The 18,966-nt window shown below is 35.6% G+C and overlaps 1 protein-coding gene across 3 annotated transcripts; it reads left to right on the forward strand.

Annotated features, from left to right (window-relative positions):
• The first annotated feature begins 4 nt into the window (after positions 1–4).
• GOLGA7 (golgin A7) lies at positions 5–16,383 on the forward strand. 3 transcript variants are annotated; one of them, XM_039853495.1, is made up of 6 exons: positions 5–135; positions 352–484; positions 5,685–5,837; positions 11,399–11,500; positions 12,528–12,594; positions 14,990–16,383. In XM_039853495.1, exons 2-5 carry the CDS (start codon positions 374–376, stop codon positions 12,564–12,566), a joined length of 405 nt encoding a protein of 134 aa, XP_039709429.1. In that variant the 5' UTR covers positions 5–135; positions 352–373; the 3' UTR covers positions 12,567–12,594; positions 14,990–16,383. The 3 variants fall into 3 exon arrangements, with proteins under 3 accessions (XP_039709429.1, XP_039709426.1, XP_039709427.1); XM_039853492.1 differs by having other exon boundaries at positions 12,533–12,594; XM_039853493.1 differs by having other exon boundaries at positions 105–484; positions 12,533–12,594.
• Positions 16,384–18,966: the final 2,583 nt, after the last annotated feature.

Genomic DNA, 18,966 nt, shown 5'->3' on the forward strand with positions numbered 1-18,966 from the left:
TGCAGTCAGAGAAGAGGGTGGGTCTTAGACTTCAGGTAGGAAGCTGAGTTGAGGGGCGGGGAAAGAGGCCTTTTGCGGCAGGACGTAAGTGACGGTGCAGGCGGCGCGACAGAAGCTGGAGGGCCGAGGAGGCGGGTTCGTGTTTCCCGGGCCGAACCGGGCTGTGGGGGGCGCGGGGCCGGGACAGGGGCAGTGGCCAAAGACCAGCGGTGACAGCATGGGTGAAGGGGAGTGTGGCAGGGGAGGCCTTGGGCTGCCTTGGGCGGTGGATGGGTCTGCGGGGCTGGAGGCCTGGAATCCTGGGTCCAGGCCAGGGATCTGACCCGTGGTTGGTGTCCCCCGAACCCTCAGCGTGGCCCGTCTTGTCCTCGCCATGAGGCCGCAGCAGGCGCCGGTGTCCGGGAAAGTATTCATTCAGCGAGACTACAGCAGTGGCACACGCTGCCAGTTCCAGACCAAGTTCCCCGCGGAGCTGGAGAACCGGGTACGCAGCCTGGCTCCCCGCACCTCTTCTGGGGCGAGGGAGGGAGACTGCCCAGGGAAGGGAGGAAGTATGCGCTGAAACCCGGGCCGCAGAGTGTCTTGCGGCCCCGGGGACAGGCAGGCAAAGAAGGGGCGTTGGCTACAGGTGTACGAAAAGGGCAACTAAGCAAGACCTAGTGTTTGGAGGAGGAAGAATAAGGCCAATCTCCCGGGTGTGATGACCTTATAGAACTCCGTGATGCCCACTGCCGGTTAATCTTCTTTCCTCTGATGTTCTCCACCCCCACCCCGTGTTATTATTGTCAACAGTGATGAGGAACTAATTCCTGAGGCTCCAGGCCACCTAACTCAACATGTTGTGAGCCATTTCCTCCTACTTCACCATGCTAGAAGAATCATCGTCATTCTCGTGACTGGCATTTGTGGCTACTGTGCTGGCCGCACTGCTGGGCAGAAAGAATTTAAGTGCTGTGCCAGGCAATGCAGACAGGCCTTCTTGGAACCTGAAAAACAGAGCATTAGATAGGACAATATTGAGAACAAGGCCTTAAATTTGTCACTCCCAGTTATCACTGGGAGCCACCTGTGTTGTGTTGGCTTGCATATAAATATTGTCATCAGGATATAGGTTCTTTGCGAAACCCTGCATTACAGAAATGGAAGAATGGGATGTTTCCCCTTTCTTCAAACTTAGAAAAAAAATAATTTTATCTTATTTTAAAGATCCAATGAAGTGAGCTAGTGAATGTGTGTGTTTTCTTATGTCTACATGTGTTCACCATGGTCTTGAGCCATGTTACCTTACAGTTTTTTACTCTTAAGAAGTTAATTTCTTGTTTATGGGAACAAGCTTTGTGGCTCTTTCCTCTTTGACAAGGAGGTGATGAGGCATGCTGTGGGTGTGGGGCTAAGAAGTGCTGGTCATGGAATAAGGAGGTGTAGATGATTCCGTACTAGAGAAATGTGTAGCAGTCATTTAAAACTTGTTTGTAGCAAGGTAGGTGGTTCTACCTGATTGCCAAGGTTGGAAAATCAACAATGATCAATTATAGTGCCCTTTAACTTGATTTATAACCTTGGACAGTTTAGTGGCCCAAGTATGTTTCTTTAAATGCAAATTAAAGATCAAACATGCCTTATAAAGATGGTTTCTAGATTAGCTTGTTTGTGAAATTCCATGAGAATGTTGTCGTTTGTTGTCCCAATGTTATGAGACTCAGCCTGACAATAAGTGGACATAACTACAGTAGTTTGAAGAGGTAAAAAATGAGCAAGTTATCTATTGGCTAAAGCTACCAGATTTTTTTAAAAAAGTAATTTAACTTCATAGTTAACATGTTTTACATGTTAGGACTTACATGAAATGAATCAAATGTTTTATTTTTAAACCTCTTATAGAAATTCTCGTACTGTTTATATACCTTCAAAACAGAATGAAATACTATTCTTTTCACCACATTTACTTGGATGTTACAAGATTCCTTCTCAAACTTCGATTTCATAGTTGAACCAAATATATGTATGCAGAATCAGACATTATTAGCCTTCCACTCTGTGTGGTATAGAGCAGCGGTCCCTAACCTTTTTGACACCAGGGACTAGCATCACTGCCTCAGCTCCACGTCAGATTATCAGGCATTATTAGATCCTGATTTATTATTAGGATCTAATAATGCCTGATAGTCTGAGGTGGAGCTGAGGCAGTGATGGTAGTGCTGGGGAGCGGCTGCAAATGCATATGAAGCTTCACTCGTTTGCCAGCAACTCACCTCCTGCTGTGCAGCCCGTTTCCTAACAGGCCACAGACCAGTACCGATCCTCTGCCCCAGGGGTTGGGGACCTCTGGTATAGAGCCTTTAGTTTAGTCCGAATACAGAATCATAATGTAGTCACAGTATTCATGTTTCTTACAGGAAATTGATGTCTCTAAGTTCCGATGTCTTTTTACTTCTTTGACTTCATGTAGAACTTCTCATGATTCTGAATACTATATGGAATGTTAATATGGTGCTGCTCATTGGTGCCTTTGATTTTTTTTTTTCTTTTTAAATATTTGGGTAAAAACACTAGTTTATACTTTAAACTGCTTGGGAAAGCTTTGATTTTTTTTTTCCTGTGTTGAGATTAAATTTAAATTACAGGTTTAAATTTTCCTTGCTTTGCTTGATGGAAAATTGAAAGGTTTCTCTCTTTGTTTCTCAACTTACCCTAGAAATTGTACTGATTGCTCCGCCACTGAGGCTGATTTTCTTTTTGTGAGAACATCACACTTGGCAACTTAATAGAGGAAGAAACTAATATACAAGGGTTTTGTATTACTTTAAAGCACTAAAAACACACATTTGTACCCTTTAATTTGGGAGTGAGTACGAGCTCTGTCTGTTAACAAGTTTACTTTCTCCACTGCCTGTTAGAATGAACTACTTTGAGGCTTAAGAACTTTGTTGCTAGGACAGTTCTTTAAAGGAAGCTTTATTCTCACTTTAGCCAAAATACAGACATCTTAGGCAATTTTGGTCTGGGGGGAAGAGAAATGAGAGAACTATAATGGAGACATTTGTTCCCCTACATACCTTTAAAAATATGTCTGTACCTGGACGATACACTAACCTTTGACTTGTGATCATTTGAAGCTTCAGCTCTATGGTTTCTACTGTGCAGTTCAACAAGAAACAAAAATTCTGGGAAAACAAGCCTAATTCCTATTTCCATTGTGACTTTTAGTGTTTATTGATCACAGTTGTATTTGGCTCCAACTTCACATATCTCCAAATTTTGATATAGTTCTTATATCAATGTGCAAGTACCCAGGGGAGAACACTAACAGCTGTTCTTCTTTGTGTCTAAAAGGAGTGAGGTGAAAATGCCCACATTTGTTCTGTTCAGCCCTTATATGTTGAATATGTCCTTTGCTTTTACTGCTGACTACCATGATTTTTAAGTAATCGTTCAAAAAAATTCTTAGCGCTCTTTTTAACCTTTATTTCTTTCTTCTTAACCTTTTAGCCTTTTTCCTGTTTAGAAAAAAAAAAAAAGTGCAGCTCGCTGCCAGTGTTCATTTAACATCACACATAGGAACGCTACATTTTCTAGGATTTGACATTTTTAGTGATCAAGAATTACTATATTTTGTAAATGGAAACACCACTACTAAAAACAGAATGCTATAAATAGAATGATGACATTTATCTCCAAAGATTGTCAATAATAAAAGCAAGATATTTCGTGGCAAACTTTGTGGGTAAGATTAGGACTGTAATCTGCGAGTTGTCGCAGGGTAAACGCTGCAGCCACAAGCGCTGCCGGCAAGTATTCTCGGGGCAAACGGGAAAAGAGTTAAAAAATCCTATAAAATAAAAATCAATTAAATGTTTTTAACAGTAACAACAAAATCCTTCACCATGGTTTTTTGTTTTTGTTTAATGATCTATGATTTGCCTCCATTCTGTAAAGCATTGCAATCTTGGAATAACTTTTAAGAATTAGCCTTGCTGGTATGATCAGTAAATAATTCTGATCTGAAAGAAATGAAATGTTTCTGGTTTGGATCCCATAGTTTTGAATGATATCGTGTCCAAAGAAATGTAAATAATTAAAAGAACTTTTTTAAAAATCAGGTCATAACATTATAGGTAAATCAAATGTGAGTAAAATTATTTAGACTTTTGTAAATTTACTGATGACAAATGGAAGGCATTAATTTAGGCATTATTAGGTGAAGATTACAGTTTACCTTTAATATTTGTTCACTTAACTTTTCTCCTAAGTCTGTTTTCAGAGACTGAGAATTCTAACAGAGGTTCTACAGATGACCATTCTTGACATACCACATCTTCAAGTAGTAGTTCAGTGAAGAAACACTGCCCTCTCAGCTCTGTCTCTACCCACCCAACCCTTGTGAGGAACTCTAATGTTCTGGAAAATTAAAAGTAGCTCCTTTTGAAAAACAGGTAGAGCCACCAGCACTTTAAAGTTTACTTTAAAGTAAACTTTTTCATGCCACTGGCTTACTGTGGCCTCCCAGTTTTTCACACGAAGGACAAAATGATTACAACTGACTTTAACCTAAAGGATTTTAGTAGCTTAAGAGTGAGGATAAATTGTTTTATACTTTAAAAAAATTATGTTCTTGGGAATATTTTGTCACACTATATAGGTTCAACTTTTTTGAGTATTTCTATATGTAAAGACTTCATAAAAGAGAATTCATGTGTAAATAGTTACTCATTTTAGGAATAAAGGAGATACTGTGAGAGAAGGCCCAGAGTAAGAACAGATAAATCATTGTTACCAAAAATAATGGGATCATATTCTCTACTAATGGGTCTCGGAGATCCTAGATAAAGTATTGAGATTTGAAATCTACAAAGTACTGTTAGAAGAATAAAATTAAGTGATATCAGAAGAAGAAAGTAAAAGCAGATGATTAGAGTGAAAAACGGTGACAATAATGTAAGATAATGGTGTCACTGAATAGAAAGAGGTAATAGAAATGACGGTGTAAAGAATTGTGCAGTAGTTTGAGATTGTGCCTTGTTCGGTGTGAGCTTTTAGTATCAAATAGTTACTATAAAAGCAATGGGATAATGAGTAAATAGAATACAAAACTTGTACCCTTTGATCCTTCTACTTAAAATGTCCTTACCTCCCTTTTTTTGCCCAGTAAATTCCAGTGTTTAGGAACTCAAGATCAACTGCTCTTTCCCGATAAAGGGAACATCTGCCTTTTTTCTCTCCACCATACTTCGTATATGCCTCTGTTGTAGTATCGTTTATTGCATTTTTATATTTACATATTTGTTATGCTTCCATGATTGTAAACTCCTTGAGGACTAAGACAGTGTCTTGCTCATCTTTGTCTAAGATCTCTCATAATATCTAGTGGTAGGTACTCAATAACTGAATATAAATTAATAGAAAGATCAAAGAATTGTCAAATTTAATTTACTTGAAATTCAGTATAGAGAATAAAGAGACACTATATTGAGCCTCGAAGATATCCAATGTTCATAATAGGCATAAAATTAAACGCTAATTAGTTTTAGTAACTTAGGGCCAGATTTAATCACCTAAAAATTGTTTGCCAACTATTAGATAAAGAATGTTGACAAAGCAACATGATAAATTAGAGATAGCAAGCATTATTAGTGAATTGCTGTTTTTTTTTTTCCAAAACTTATAAAATTGTTTTCCCCATACAGATTGATAGGCAGCAGTTTGAAGAAACAGTTCGAACTCTAAATAACCTTTATGCAGAAGCAGAGAAGCTTGGGGGTCAATCATATCTTGAAGGCTGTTTGGCTTGTTTAACAGCATATACCATCTTCTTATGCATGGAAACTCATTATGAGAAGGTAAGGCCACCTTTGTTTTTACAGAATCTCTTAAAATCATGAAGAAGGTGATATTATTAAAGAAGCCTTTACACTAATAATAATTAAATTTGTTTGTTGCTTTAATGTCCAGAACACTTAAAAGAGTCTTGCATCTTTGAGAAACAGGTCAGAATTAGATGTCAACTTGAGTTGGTGTATCAATTTTTAAATTGGCTTACGCTTAAGAAGAATATATAAAATCTATGTTCTCATTCTACCCAGCTTTCTGAGAATCCTTTTATTTCCAAATTTCTATCTTCAGTCTTATCCTCCCACCTGAGGTCTTGTCTTCTCTTTTACAACTGCCTGTTAGGCCCAGAGTTGTTGGCTTCTCAACCTAGATGTCCTAAAGTCAAACCTCACACATCTGTTTTGTTTAATAGCACCCTGTCTTTTTCAATACCATCATTAGGATGAACGAAGGGGAAAAACTTATCAGTGATCAGAGACTGAACTAGCTTCCATTATCCCATTCGTTAATTTTTCATAATTTCCTCTGCTACTGTCCTAATTTTTGTCCTTTTGACCTTTCTTAGACTTAAAATAGTCTCCTGACAAGTCTCATTTCTCCCATTCTTTTACATTTCCAACCTGTCTACTGCTATCTTCATACAACCAGCCTTCCTTCCCCTAGCACTCCTGCTGTCAGAGGCCTTCCCTGGCTTCCCATTCATTGCCACTGAGTAAAATTCAAGCCCCTTCTCAAGCTGACCTCCAGCTTACCTTTTCAGTTCTGTCTCCCACCCCTTCCTCATTTTATCTTTCAGTCAAACTCAATTCCTCACTGGTTACCAAACGTACTCTCTAAAGTTTTCCTCCACATAGGTGCCATTCTTCCCATGTTCAAATCTCACTAGTCCCTTATGTTCTACTTGCATCTAACTTTTCCTTACTCTTCCAATCAGTCTTTCTCCCCTTTGTATCCCACAACATTTCATTTGTATCTTTTTTCCAGCACTTATCACTCTACTTTGTAGCAGTTTAAATACTTATTTTCCTGTTAAGAATGTATTTTTCTTGAGGTCAATGACAGTGCCTTAACCATTTTTGTGTCCCTCTCCGAACCGTGCCTTAGGTATATTAGGTACCCATGAAAGTGTGTTAAATGAATGAATTTAAGTTGATTACAGTGAACCCCTAATATATTATAAAATTCTGACCATGTTTGGAAAATTAAATGCTGTAAAGATATTTATATTATACCCTACATGGTAGAAGTGGCCCTGTGATTATCTTGTACTTCATGTAGTAGAGAGCAGATATGGTTTCAGCTAATATATATTGAGCTAGTGTTACAAAAGGGTATATTTAAATAAATAAATTAGGAGTTTATATTCTTTTACATATCATGCAGAGAAGCAGCTAACTTTTATTCCTGTTTAACATTCAAAATCAGAAGTTATAAAGGATCAGTATCAGCTTTCAGTCTGTTTTGTCTTAGCAGCACCTCTTTAATAATACATTTGCTGAGTGAGAAGGGATGGATTCATTTAGTAAATACATATTGAAAGCCTACAATGTGCTAAGCATCATGCAGGAGATATGGTTGCTGACCTGGTGGAATTTGTAATTTAGTGGTAACAACTTATGATAAAAATACAAAATTGCAAATTGCAATAAGTGCCTTAAAGAAAACAAACTCTCCTGTGAGAGAAAATAGTAGGAGAGACCCAATTTAGATTGTGTGGTTAGAAAAGGCCTCTGACACGGTAACATAACATTTAAGTTGCTTCGGGGAAAGATGAAAAGCCTGAGGACATTCAGGCAGAGAGATCAGTATTGTATGTAAAGGCCCAGACAGCTTCCTGAGTCCTGGGAACTGAAAGGAGGCCTGTATAGAAGGAGAGGAGTGGGGAGAAAACTGCTAGAGATGAATTTGGAGAGGTGAGGAAGAGCTTTATCATGAAGGAGTATGTAGTCCATGGAAAGAAGTTTAGATTTTATTTTGAGTGCAGAGGGAAGCTACTCAACAGCTTTTAAGCAGGAGAAGGATATAATCAGATATTCATTATAAAGAAATCTCTTTGCTCTGTGAAAAAGTATAAAAGTAGAAGTAGGGAAATCAGTTAGGATGTTCCATAGAAATCCAGGCAAGAGACGATAGTTGGACAAGGAACAGCAGTAGAGATGGAAGTAGGGGAACAAATTCAAGGGATCTGTTGATAGGAGAACAAAGACTTGATGAAGAGCTGAATGTAGAAAGGGGAGGTAAGGCTGAATTCATATTGATAAAAACTCTTATCCAGGGATGGTCATTTAAAGAAATATATAATATTGTCAATTTAAGTTAGAAATACATTCTCCAGATTACTTTATTCATTCTTAGTAGAGTATTAGATGCTTGAATTGTCATGTCACTATAGCTTTTAAATTTGTTAATAAGGTTTTAACTCCTATTTGTCCATGTGCATTTGCTGAAATAGATAAGGTAGCTCCTTCTGATGTCAGTTGCAAAAAAGAAATTGGTATTTGGGGGCCAGCCTTGTCATATACTAATTATGGGATCATGGACAAATTAATCTTTCAGAGTGCTTTCAACTGTAAAATGGTTCTTAGAATTAATAAACTGCCTCACATATGATAGATGTTTAAAAAGAGTGTTTTCTTAAAATAGATTTAGAAATTAAGTTAGTATATATTTTTTCAATCGGATATTTGTAAACTGACATACAATTTTTTTTATTTCAAGTTCAAGTAATCTTTTTTAGCAGCTGCTAGTTTATTTAGCTGCTAAAACATTTAGCAGCTCTTAATTAAAATTCTTTTGATTATTAATCTTGGAAAGCAGTTCTCAATGGAAATTGATCCCAATATATGTTTTAACTTGGGTTCATAGGCAGTATACAAGATACTACTTTACAAGTCTTATCAAGGGCTCTTTACATAGTATTATAAAGCAAATAAAAACCAAATAAAATTGGTCAAGAAACCAATATTTAAATATTTAAGGTATGATCACCTTTTTTAAATAGCTGATTTTATTTTAGAAAGTGGACATGAATAACTAGATCATGGAAAGTGAATAACTGGAATCTCTGTCATTAAGATATAATGTACGTATGCTTTTAAAAGAAAACTTTTAAAATTTATATTTATATTTTTGATAAAATGATAAAAGTATAAGAATAATCACCCTCTCCCGTGTTCCTTAGGAATTTTTTTGCTATTATTTTTTACTTTATGAAAGGACAGGATTGAGTCATTTAATCTTTATTGTTTTAGATACTAAAATTTATAATCAACAGCCAAATGTAATAGTGCTTTCAGTTTGTCATGTGGGTTAAATTTTTTGAAATTGTAAATAGGCCTTTTAAAGCTCACTAGAACAGTCGTGCATTTTTTCTCCTATAATGTGCTACTTATTGATTTAAAATGAAAATAAAGGCTTCAGTGTTATTTTTCTATTGTTGTTGCACATTATAATCAGGGAACAGATAGGCTTGTAGAGGTCATCTCAGTAGCTCTCTGCCTTGTTCAACTAGAAAACATCCCTTCTGCCTATGTGATGTAATCTGTAACAGAAACACAGTTAGAAGGAACTTAAATATTTTTTGAAAATATTATGATCCTGGTGTTCTCACTTAGCCTCATTTAGGATCTTTTTTCTCAGTGGTCTAGTACAGTATAAATTTATTTATATTAATAAATAAATTTATACAGTATAAATTTATTCATATTAATACTTTCCTATTGCTAAAGAGACTAATGTTTAAGAGCATTTTGTTTAGGACAGTGCTGCCTTCACCAAATAGTATAAGAGGATTTGGAGCATATACAAAAAGAAAACTGTTTTCTTTTTGAACTGCTACCCAAGTACACGTGAATGTTATTAAAGTTAAAATAAAAACCTGCACAACAAAGTTGTGCTTAAATCAAGTAAAGGAATGCAGTTTCTTTGCTAGTAATCTGTACCCAAGGAGAGAGGGAGGAAAGCTTTCTGAAGGAATCTTTTCTTTGAAACCAGCCATGCAAACATTTTTCTGAGTGTATATTTCCTAATATAAATGGATCTCAGTGAGGGAAGACTGGCTCTCCAATTTCCAGGTCTGGCTGGTGAGCTAAGAAGGAAATCAGAGAGAAGATTGAGTGTCCTGAGTTGGGCACCTTCATTATTTTAGCATGATTGACGAACACTGGTAGATAGTATCTAAGATTTTTTTTTTTTTTGGTCCATTAAGACCAAGCACTGCTCAAATCCTTTGATAGTTGAAAACAGGAGAATGATATATGTATTACTTCAAGTAATTGGTGAAAAAAACTTTTTAGAAATAGTATTCTTAATTTACTATATAAGAACCCTGTAGATCGCTCTTTTAATAATATTATGCTCTTTTTAAAAAAGCATGAAACACAAGATTGTATTATTCCCAAAGATGTAACTTTAATAAACCATTTACATTTTTTTCCTTCAATAGAAAATTTGTTATACAAATCAAATAGTGTTTTACATTCTAAATCAGTTTATATTAAGCACCTAAATTGTTCGTTTGGCCTGGTACATTACAGGCACACAAATTAAGTCATTTCTTAATTTCCAGCTTTATTTTTATAAGTTCTTTTTTTCCCTTTAAGTTATGATCACATTTATCTGTGACTTTATCATAAGCTGATAGTGTGAATTTAAAATATGTAGTAATTTAAGAACTGGATCAAAGCTTCTTTGAATGTTAGAGCCAGAAAAGGATTCTGATGACTTTGAATCTGAAATAAAACATGTAACTCTTTGATTTTGTATATAGCCATTAAGATTTATTTTCTTCTAGTTTATCTGTCTCAGAATTCCCCTTATTAAAGCTAGAGATTTGGCAATTTCCAGAAGTTCCTTTGTATCCTATCTGGTTTTTGTCTACATTTGCTTTGACTTTTACAACCTTAATACTAAACTTAAAAATTGAAGTTCCTGTCTAGGACACAAGAGAAAACTACAGAGTAGCACTACATGCAATCATGGCAATGACATAAGGTACTTGTAGTCATCAGAAACTCCATGGCAGGTAATACCCACATGCTTTACAAAGGAAATAAACTGTTCAGTTTTAAACTAACCGGGCTACCTTTTGCTGTCATGTCAAACTTCATGTCATTACTTAAAATTGATGAAAATGTACAAAGGAGAGAAGCAGTTCTTTAGTGTTAAAGAAGGCCAAGAACTACCCTTGATGTTAGAAGATGTCGCATTAACAACACTTACGAGTAGGGAAAGAGAAAAGCATAACTGTTGTGTATATAATTGTCTATTTATCTACATCCAGGATTGAAGGGCCTAGGAGATAAGGGGAGGGGATTGGTTCTCTTGCTTCTGTATGCATTTGTACTTACACTGCATTGAAAATACTTGCGACTTAAAGAATGCATCATGCTGCACTATGAGTTGTACGCAACTGGCGCGAGCCAAATAATCAGAGCTGTATCCCTTCATGTGAATATCCATGACTCGCTTTGAAAACTAATTCCACTGCCTGAATATTTTGAGATCGAGATGATACTTAAAGGGAAATCTGATGAAGTTTGTAAAAAGCTGTGTTTTTTCTTTCTGTCAGGTTCTGAAGAAAGTCTCCAAATACATTCAAGAGCAGAATGAGAAGATATATGCTCCCCAAGGCCTCCTCCTGACAGATCCCATTGAGAGAGGACTTCGAGTTGTATCTTTTTAGTGCAGATCACAAGATCTAACTATAAAAAAATTTCAGTGGTACTATTCGGCATTGGCTAAATTTAACTCCCTTCTCTTGTGTTTGCCCTAGGAATTGTCTTTGTGAATGGCATACCTACCATAAGCCTCCTTTCTCCTTTTTTTCTTAAAGCATGTCTTCTCTCCTTCCTTTGCGTTGTGCAGGTCTCTGGATTGTTCAGTATTCTGGTTACTGTCTTTCTTGGTGGTTCCGAGGGCATCTTGTAGTAATAATGGGGGTGGTATGAGTAATGCATTTCAGCTGCAGAAACTCTGAACCTAAAGCCCCTTTGAAATGCATAAACTCATAATGTGTGGTGAGACTTGTCATCCAAATGAATTGCAGTTCCATGGGTTCATCTGACTAGTTGAAATCACTTGCAGCTGCCAGATGTATAATTTCATTACCTTTGACATACTGTGCATATTTTTAGAAGCAGTAAGCTTTGAAAATCACTAAGTGAATTTGGTAAATAAAATTGCAAAAAAACTAATTTAGCTTGATAACTGGAGTAATGGATCAAATAAATTTTTCTAAAAACCTAGGTCAGATAATCCCAGGCCTTCCTGCTGATAATAATTTCAGTTTTATTATACTCTGCAGAGATGGTTCTTAAACTTTTAGAGGTCATGAACTCTCTTTCAAGAAAAAGTTTGCATATAATTTCAGGGCATTTTGAACCCCTGAATTTATTACCTTCATAGATTCTCAGTTAAGAACCCCCCTAGTTCTACAATGAAGTATCCTTTTTCAGATTCTTTTTTTCCAAAAAATAATGTTTGGAGAAGTACACGTGGAGTACAATAAGCAATTACATTTCTTAAAATTTTCAGCAAGGTAGAGAAAGCATTGTATTTAACTTAAGTAGGAGAAATTTTTCATAATTTAAAAATAAGCAAGGCAAATTGGAAAAAAAGTCTACAGATCATACACATCATTTTGCCATAGTCCTCTTTTATGTTATATTCTATAGTGTGTTTTCTTAACAGCCATGCTGTTTAGATTGAAATTACCATTTATGAAGACAGAGGCATGAGCAGTGGAAGATAAACATAGAATTAAAGGTAAATATGAAATTATATGATTTATATGTAGTTTTTGTAATTTTATAGTATACATGAATTCTCTTTCCTGTCTGGGAAATAATTTGTTAAATAGTGGCATATTCCCTGTATTGGCTTAATATTTAAGATGTGTATTTAATTTAAGTTCTATTTGGTGATACAGAATTTAATCATGATTTTTTTTCCTCTGTATTGTTTTCATACCGGTTTTTTTGTTACTTTGTTTTTTGGAGGTTTCGGTTTTGGGGGAGAGAGGATCTTATTTTAATATTTCAAAACCATCCTAGGCACTTAAATAGTTGGGTTTTGCATTTAAGAATCAGTTCAGAGATCTCCCTGCCTGTATGACTAATGGCTTTAAAAACCAAAGAAACATTTCAGAATGGAGAGAAGAGATTATGAATATTTCATAGCCCTGTAAAAGAAATTTTACCTCTAGCAGGCAGAACCATAAATTTAATTCTTTTGTTTAGAATGTTTATGTTCTTATATATCCATCAAATGACTCTGAATATGTGAGAAACAAATTAGGTAATACTAATAGAAATCTGTAGGCAAAATCACATAGAAGCCATAGTACATTAGCATAGTCTTCTAAGTGACAGAAAATTGTACTTCACTGTTTTTTGCCAATTTCAGTCATTTACTCTTTCTACAAATAGTGTTATGCTGTTTTGCTTTCCTAATTAACTTTGTTTACAGGTATCTATCACTAATTAACAGGCAGCACAGAAGCAAAATCTACCAAAGTAAATATATTCCTTCCCAGGGCAATAGTAATAATAATAGCCACTGTTTTGAGGGCACCTGCTATATGCCAAGTAATATACAAATGGTATTTCTAATTATCACAAGAATTCTACGAAGTATTTCCCCATTTTATAGATGTACAAACTGAAGTACAAATAGATTAAATGATGTTCTCAAAGTCACACTGCTAATGAGTGCTGGAATATCAACCCAAGTCTAATTGACCATAAAACCCGTTTTTGACACCATACTTCCGCTAAGTACTTGCAGCCCCAAGTATATGGAGAAAGGAAAGAGTTCATCAGATTATTGTAAGGTTTATTCCCTTTTTCAATACTCTTTAAAAAATACATTGTGTATGCCCCTGTATCATCTATTGAATCCTACAGACCAACATTCCAAAGCTGCCTTCTTTTAGCACTAGTGAATGTGTCACCTGTCTTGAAAGTCAAAGACCTAATGATGACGTCATCTACCATATATTTTATTTCTTTGAAAAGGCTTCGTTTTGGAACACTTAGTGTTATTTGTCTATACACTTTATCGCACAATTTCTCAAACGAGCAGTCAGAAACCTTATATGTGGTTTTTGTTACGTGCCATTGGAATAAGTTTGTTTTATCAATTGCAGCTGCATTGACTTGGCACAACCCACTTGTCATGACTCATTTTGTAGCTATTATTGCTAAATATAATATTTTTCTGAAGTGGTATGGGGTTTTGAGCAATTATACACCAGAGACTAATCAATCAATATTCAGACAACTGTGAAATTTTGAAATGGGAAAGATTTACATTAGGAACTTCTGGATAGTTTCATGAATGCAAATATTTTTGTTCAATACAATTTTCAGAGCTGTGTGTTCCTCAGGCCCAGGATCCAGTGTGGGCTGAAGTCTTGAGGGGGAAGGGGGGACCATAAGAGTAATTTAATTCTATCATTTTTCTTAAATCTACAAGGTGTCTTCAGGTTTAAGCATTATGTGGGAATTTAATGTTTTAACAAAAGAGTACCCAAATCATGGAGATAGCTTTTATTTTAAAAAGATTTTTAAACAAAAATTTTTTGTTCTTTTTAATTTTTTAAATATAGTATTAAATAGACTGGTGATGTTTTCTCTCTTTGGGTTAAGATTGTCTTTATTTTAAAATATGGAATATAGCATTATTCTAACACAATAAATTCACGATAATAAAAATAGTTAACACTTGATGGCACTTATGTGCCTGCACTGTTGTAAATGCTTAATTTTAATCATCACGAAAACTCTACAAGGTAGATACTGTTATCTGATTTTTCTGATGAGGAAACTCAGGCACTGAGAAAAGTTACTTCCAAGGCTAAAAACAGGTAGATATAGAAAGAGGCAGCCTGAACCCAGATTTGCTACCTAACTGTGCTATACTACCTCTAGTGACGTGGTTGGTCAAAGATCAAAATATACAGAGCTTGGATTTCTAGACTGTTGAGAGCTGTGTGCTCCCCTAGGCACACAGTACAGATGCATGTATTTTATTAGAATCCTAGATTAACAGAACATAGGCCACATATGAGGCACTCAGATCACTTGGTGTAAGAGAGATGGTTTAGAGGTTATTTTTATCATCCTTTTCTAAAACCTTTACTTTCCCCGTCTGATTATAGATCCCAACTCTAGCTGGGACCCTCATCTGTCCACTGGCCAATCGCAGAGTGTCCCCTACCTCCTCTCCAGAGCGTCATTCCTTTGTATCTGCTGCCAGAGCCACGGTGCCATTTCCTCCAAGGACTAACTTTCTAATATTCCACACCTGGAGTGACCTCTCGTCGCTCAGCATCCACTTTATGTCTCCAAATTGTGTAGGACTCTGTAATCTTTTGATTAGTTTCTGAGAAAACACAATGAAGCATTTCACTTTTTTATTCAAAGCCATTAATAAAATATGTAGTTAGTCAGCCCAACTCAAAGTTTATTTCTTATCTGCCACCAGTCCCAAATGGTTCTCGTCATTCCTTGGCCCAGCTTCCCAGGTGGCTGTAGACTTCAAAGTGATGTGTTAGCCAGTGTTCGGTCTTATTCCCCAAATAAAATGCTTTACTCCAGGATTTCAGTGAAGGGTAGGCTGTGTCTGTGGTTTTGCTAATGCATGTCCCAGATTTCAAAGAACTACCAGTTTTGCCATGACTCAAATCTTAAAGATGTTTCTGCCATTCAGTTTCTCAAACTGAAGCTCATTGGAAAAATAATGTGTAATGTTATTTGTTTTATTATAGCAATTATTCCTAATTAAAGCAGTATTAAATGCAATTTCCAGTTATTTTTCTTTGGAGAATTTTGTTATTATTGTATTACCTTGAATGTTGAGAAGATGTGGTATGTGTTGCTTGTTCCTTACAAAAATAAGCACAATAAAGTGGATGCTAAACCATCAGACACATAAATGTCCCTGCTGTTTCCCTGAAAGTGTAATAAGCAAGTATAATAAATATTTTAATTATAGTTTTGTTATAAATATAACTTATGAGAAAAAATTTGATAGGAATAATACTGTATATTGCTAATTTTTAACTATCTCTGCTGGCAAACCTTATTCATAGACTCTCATATACAGTATTCAATGCACAGAAATCTTATGATTGGTTCAAGTACAGTAAGTTAAGTAATTTCCAACTAAAACTCAAGTCTGAGTCAACATTTCTAGTTCCTTTGGCCGTATGTTCTCAGCATTAGGGCTTCTATGCCCTTCATTCACACATGGGCTTTGAAAGAGAGCACCATATTTGGGAGAGAGTTAAGAAATATTTTAGGAGAGAATGAAACAGTTAAGTTTTACTTTCAGAGATATTGTAGGTGCTAATACTGGATTTAATCTTTCATATGTAATTCCTTTTATGGATCTGTTAGTTATTCAATAAATTCCATAGGTCTGTGTAATATTTTAATTGTATAAAACTCCTTTGTTACTTTATAGCCTGAAATAATGTCTGTCTGCCTTTTAAACCCATTGCAATAACTTTGCTGAAATATTAACACATTAGTAAAACTTTTCTTAAACAAATTGTCTCTGTGTCATGTTTGATGTGATTTAGTAACATGATAAATGATGTAGCATTAAATTTGGCAGATAGACAATATGCAGTACTAGAATTACTGGTACAGTGCAGCTTGGTATTTATGAACAGACATCGTACTTTTATATAGTTCGTTACACTTAAGTGTTTTACATGCTTATAAGAGCAGATATGTTAGCTAAATAGGTAAAAACCAAGAAATAGTCCCTAAGTCAAAAATAGATTGAACTAATTAAGAGACTGGAATGTTTCATTAGGAAAAAAAGTATCACAGTTGTTACTACCTTAAATCATCTGGTCACGATGAAATGCATTTGTAGAGATTAACAGTTTATAAAATATAGTTTTATCTATATCCAAGGGTTTTTTGTGAGATTATTTTTTCTTTGTAAGATTTTCAGCTTTTCTTTCCTGTCCAAATTAATAGTAATACTCATGTGTAGCCAAGCCAGTAGTCAAAATAGAGGTCATAAGACCCAAATTAAGTTCCTTCATATTCCACTTGGCCCTGGCTCTTGGCATAAACTAAAGTCATAGTTTCTCAAAAGTAACATGCTTTGTTTCTTGTTTTGTTTATTTTCATATAAAGGAGGTCAGAGTATTAGTGCTATATTTGATTTATGTACTTATTTCTCCTTCCCCTTTCCATGCTTCTCTCTTCCTGCACCCCAACTCTTCTGCCCAACAATGGAGATTGTAAATTCCATAAAAGCAGGGACTGTTCCTACTTACCCTTGCGTCCATCCCTAACTCCAAGCATTATCATAGACGGTGCTACGTACGCTTAGCACTCACATATTTGTAAAGTGAATAACTGAATGTGATACAAGTTGACAGCTAGCAGAGTTGCTTTACTACATCTTGATTAGTAAGGTGTTTGACTTGATAAAATAGTAAATTGTATACTCCCCTTTTAAAGTCTTGTTCTAAGATTGGAAAGAAACGATACCTGGCTCAGACTCCATTAGAGTGGATTTTTGCCTAGAGATAACTACTTTTGAGGATTCGAATGACCATTCTTTAGGTCAAGAATTCCTAGGGGATGGGAAGGAACTGCATTCAAAATCTCTGAAGTAGATAGGTAATGTAAATAATGAATAAGCCTCTTACTCATACTTTGTCCTTTTTATTATTTTGTCTATCATTGACATTACCAATATGTAATGTTAAATCTAGATATGATTAAAGTTAGGAAACTTTTTCCCGGCTTTATTGAAATATAATAGACAATTAGTTGCTCGTATTTATACTGTGCAATTCAACGTTTTGTTGTTGTTGTTGTTATAGTTGGCATATATTCATTTCAGTTGTACAGCATAGTGATTAGAGGTCTATATAACTTACAAAGTGATCACCCCACTAAATTTAGTACCCCTCTTCTCCCTTACATGTTTATTACAAATTATTAACTATTTTCCTTATGTTATACATGATATCTCCCTGTCTGTTTTGTAACTATCCATTTGTACTTCTTAATCCATTTGCCCTTTTTTACCATCCCCCCAAACTCCCTCTCATCCCTTAGCCCTCAAAATATTCTCTGTATCTATAAGTTTATTTCCATTTTTGCTATTTTGTTCTTTAGATTCCACATGTATGTGAAATCATGTGATATTTGCCTTTCTCTCTCTGGCTTATTCAGCACAATACTCTCTAGGTCCATCAAGGCAATCTTTTTTCCATCCCCTTCTTTTTAGTCTGTGTGTGTCTCTTAATCTGAAGTGAGTCTCTTGTAGGCAGCATATGTAAGGGTCTTGTTTTCTTATCCACTCTATCTTTTGGTTGGAGCACTTAATTCTTTTCCATTTGCAGTACTTGTTGATAGGAATGTAGTTATTACCATTCTTTATTCATGGTTTTGATACATGTTTTTTTCTTCTTAAAGAAGTCCCTCCAACATTTCCTGTAATACTGGCTTGGTGTTGATAAATTCCTTTAGCTTATTTTTGTCTGGGAAGCTCTTTATCTGTGCTTCGACTCTAAATGATAGCTTTGCTGGATAAAGTATTGGTCGTAGATCCTGGGTTTTCATCACGTTGAATATTTTGTGCCAGGCCCTTCTGTCCTGCATAGTTTCTTTTGAGAAATCAGCTGCCAGTCTTATGGGTGCTCCCTTGTAAGTATCTAACTGCTTTTTTCTTGCTACTTTTAAGGTTTTCTCTTTGTATTTAACCTTTGGCATTTTAATTATGATGTGTCTTGGTGTGGGCCTCTTTGTGTTCTTTTTTCAGACTCTCTGAGCTTCCTGGGATTGTATGTCTATTTCCTTCACCAAATGAGGGAAGTTTTCCATTATTTCTTCAAATATCTCTTTAATTTCTTGTTTTCCTTCAGGTACCTTTATGACATGGATATTTTTACATGTAATTGTGTCCCATAGGCTCCTTAAATTATTATATAGTCTTGGCTTCTTTTTTCTTGCTGTTCTGATTGAGTATTCTTGGCTTCCTCATCCTCTATATAAGTGGTTCAATCCTCTTCTTTATCCACTCTGTTTATGCCCTCTAATATCCTCTTCATCTCAGATAATGTGTTCTTCATTTCTGACTGGTTCCCTTTTATAATTTCTA

Source organism: Pteropus medius, unplaced genomic scaffold, assembly GCF_902729225.1.
Source record: "Pteropus medius unplaced genomic scaffold, Ma_sr-lr_union100, whole genome shotgun sequence".
Lineage (NCBI taxonomy): Eukaryota > Metazoa > Chordata > Mammalia > Chiroptera > Pteropodidae > Pteropus > Pteropus medius.

What these genes read in the sequence shown, in the direction of transcription:
- GOLGA7 (XM_039853492.1), top strand. Translation starts at nt 374, where the DNA reads ATGAGGCCGCAGCAGGCGCCGGTGTCCGGGAAAGTATTCATTCAGCGA. An exon ending in CCGCGGAGCTGGAGAACCGG is followed by an intron (nt 485 to 5,684) that starts GTACGCAGCCTG and finishes TTCCCCATACAG; the next exon opens with ATTGATAGGCAGCAGTTTGA. An exon ending in TTGAGAGAGGACTTCGAGTT is followed by an intron (nt 11,501 to 12,532) that starts GTATCTTTTTAG and finishes CATGCTGTTTAG; the next exon opens with ATTGAAATTACCATTTATGA.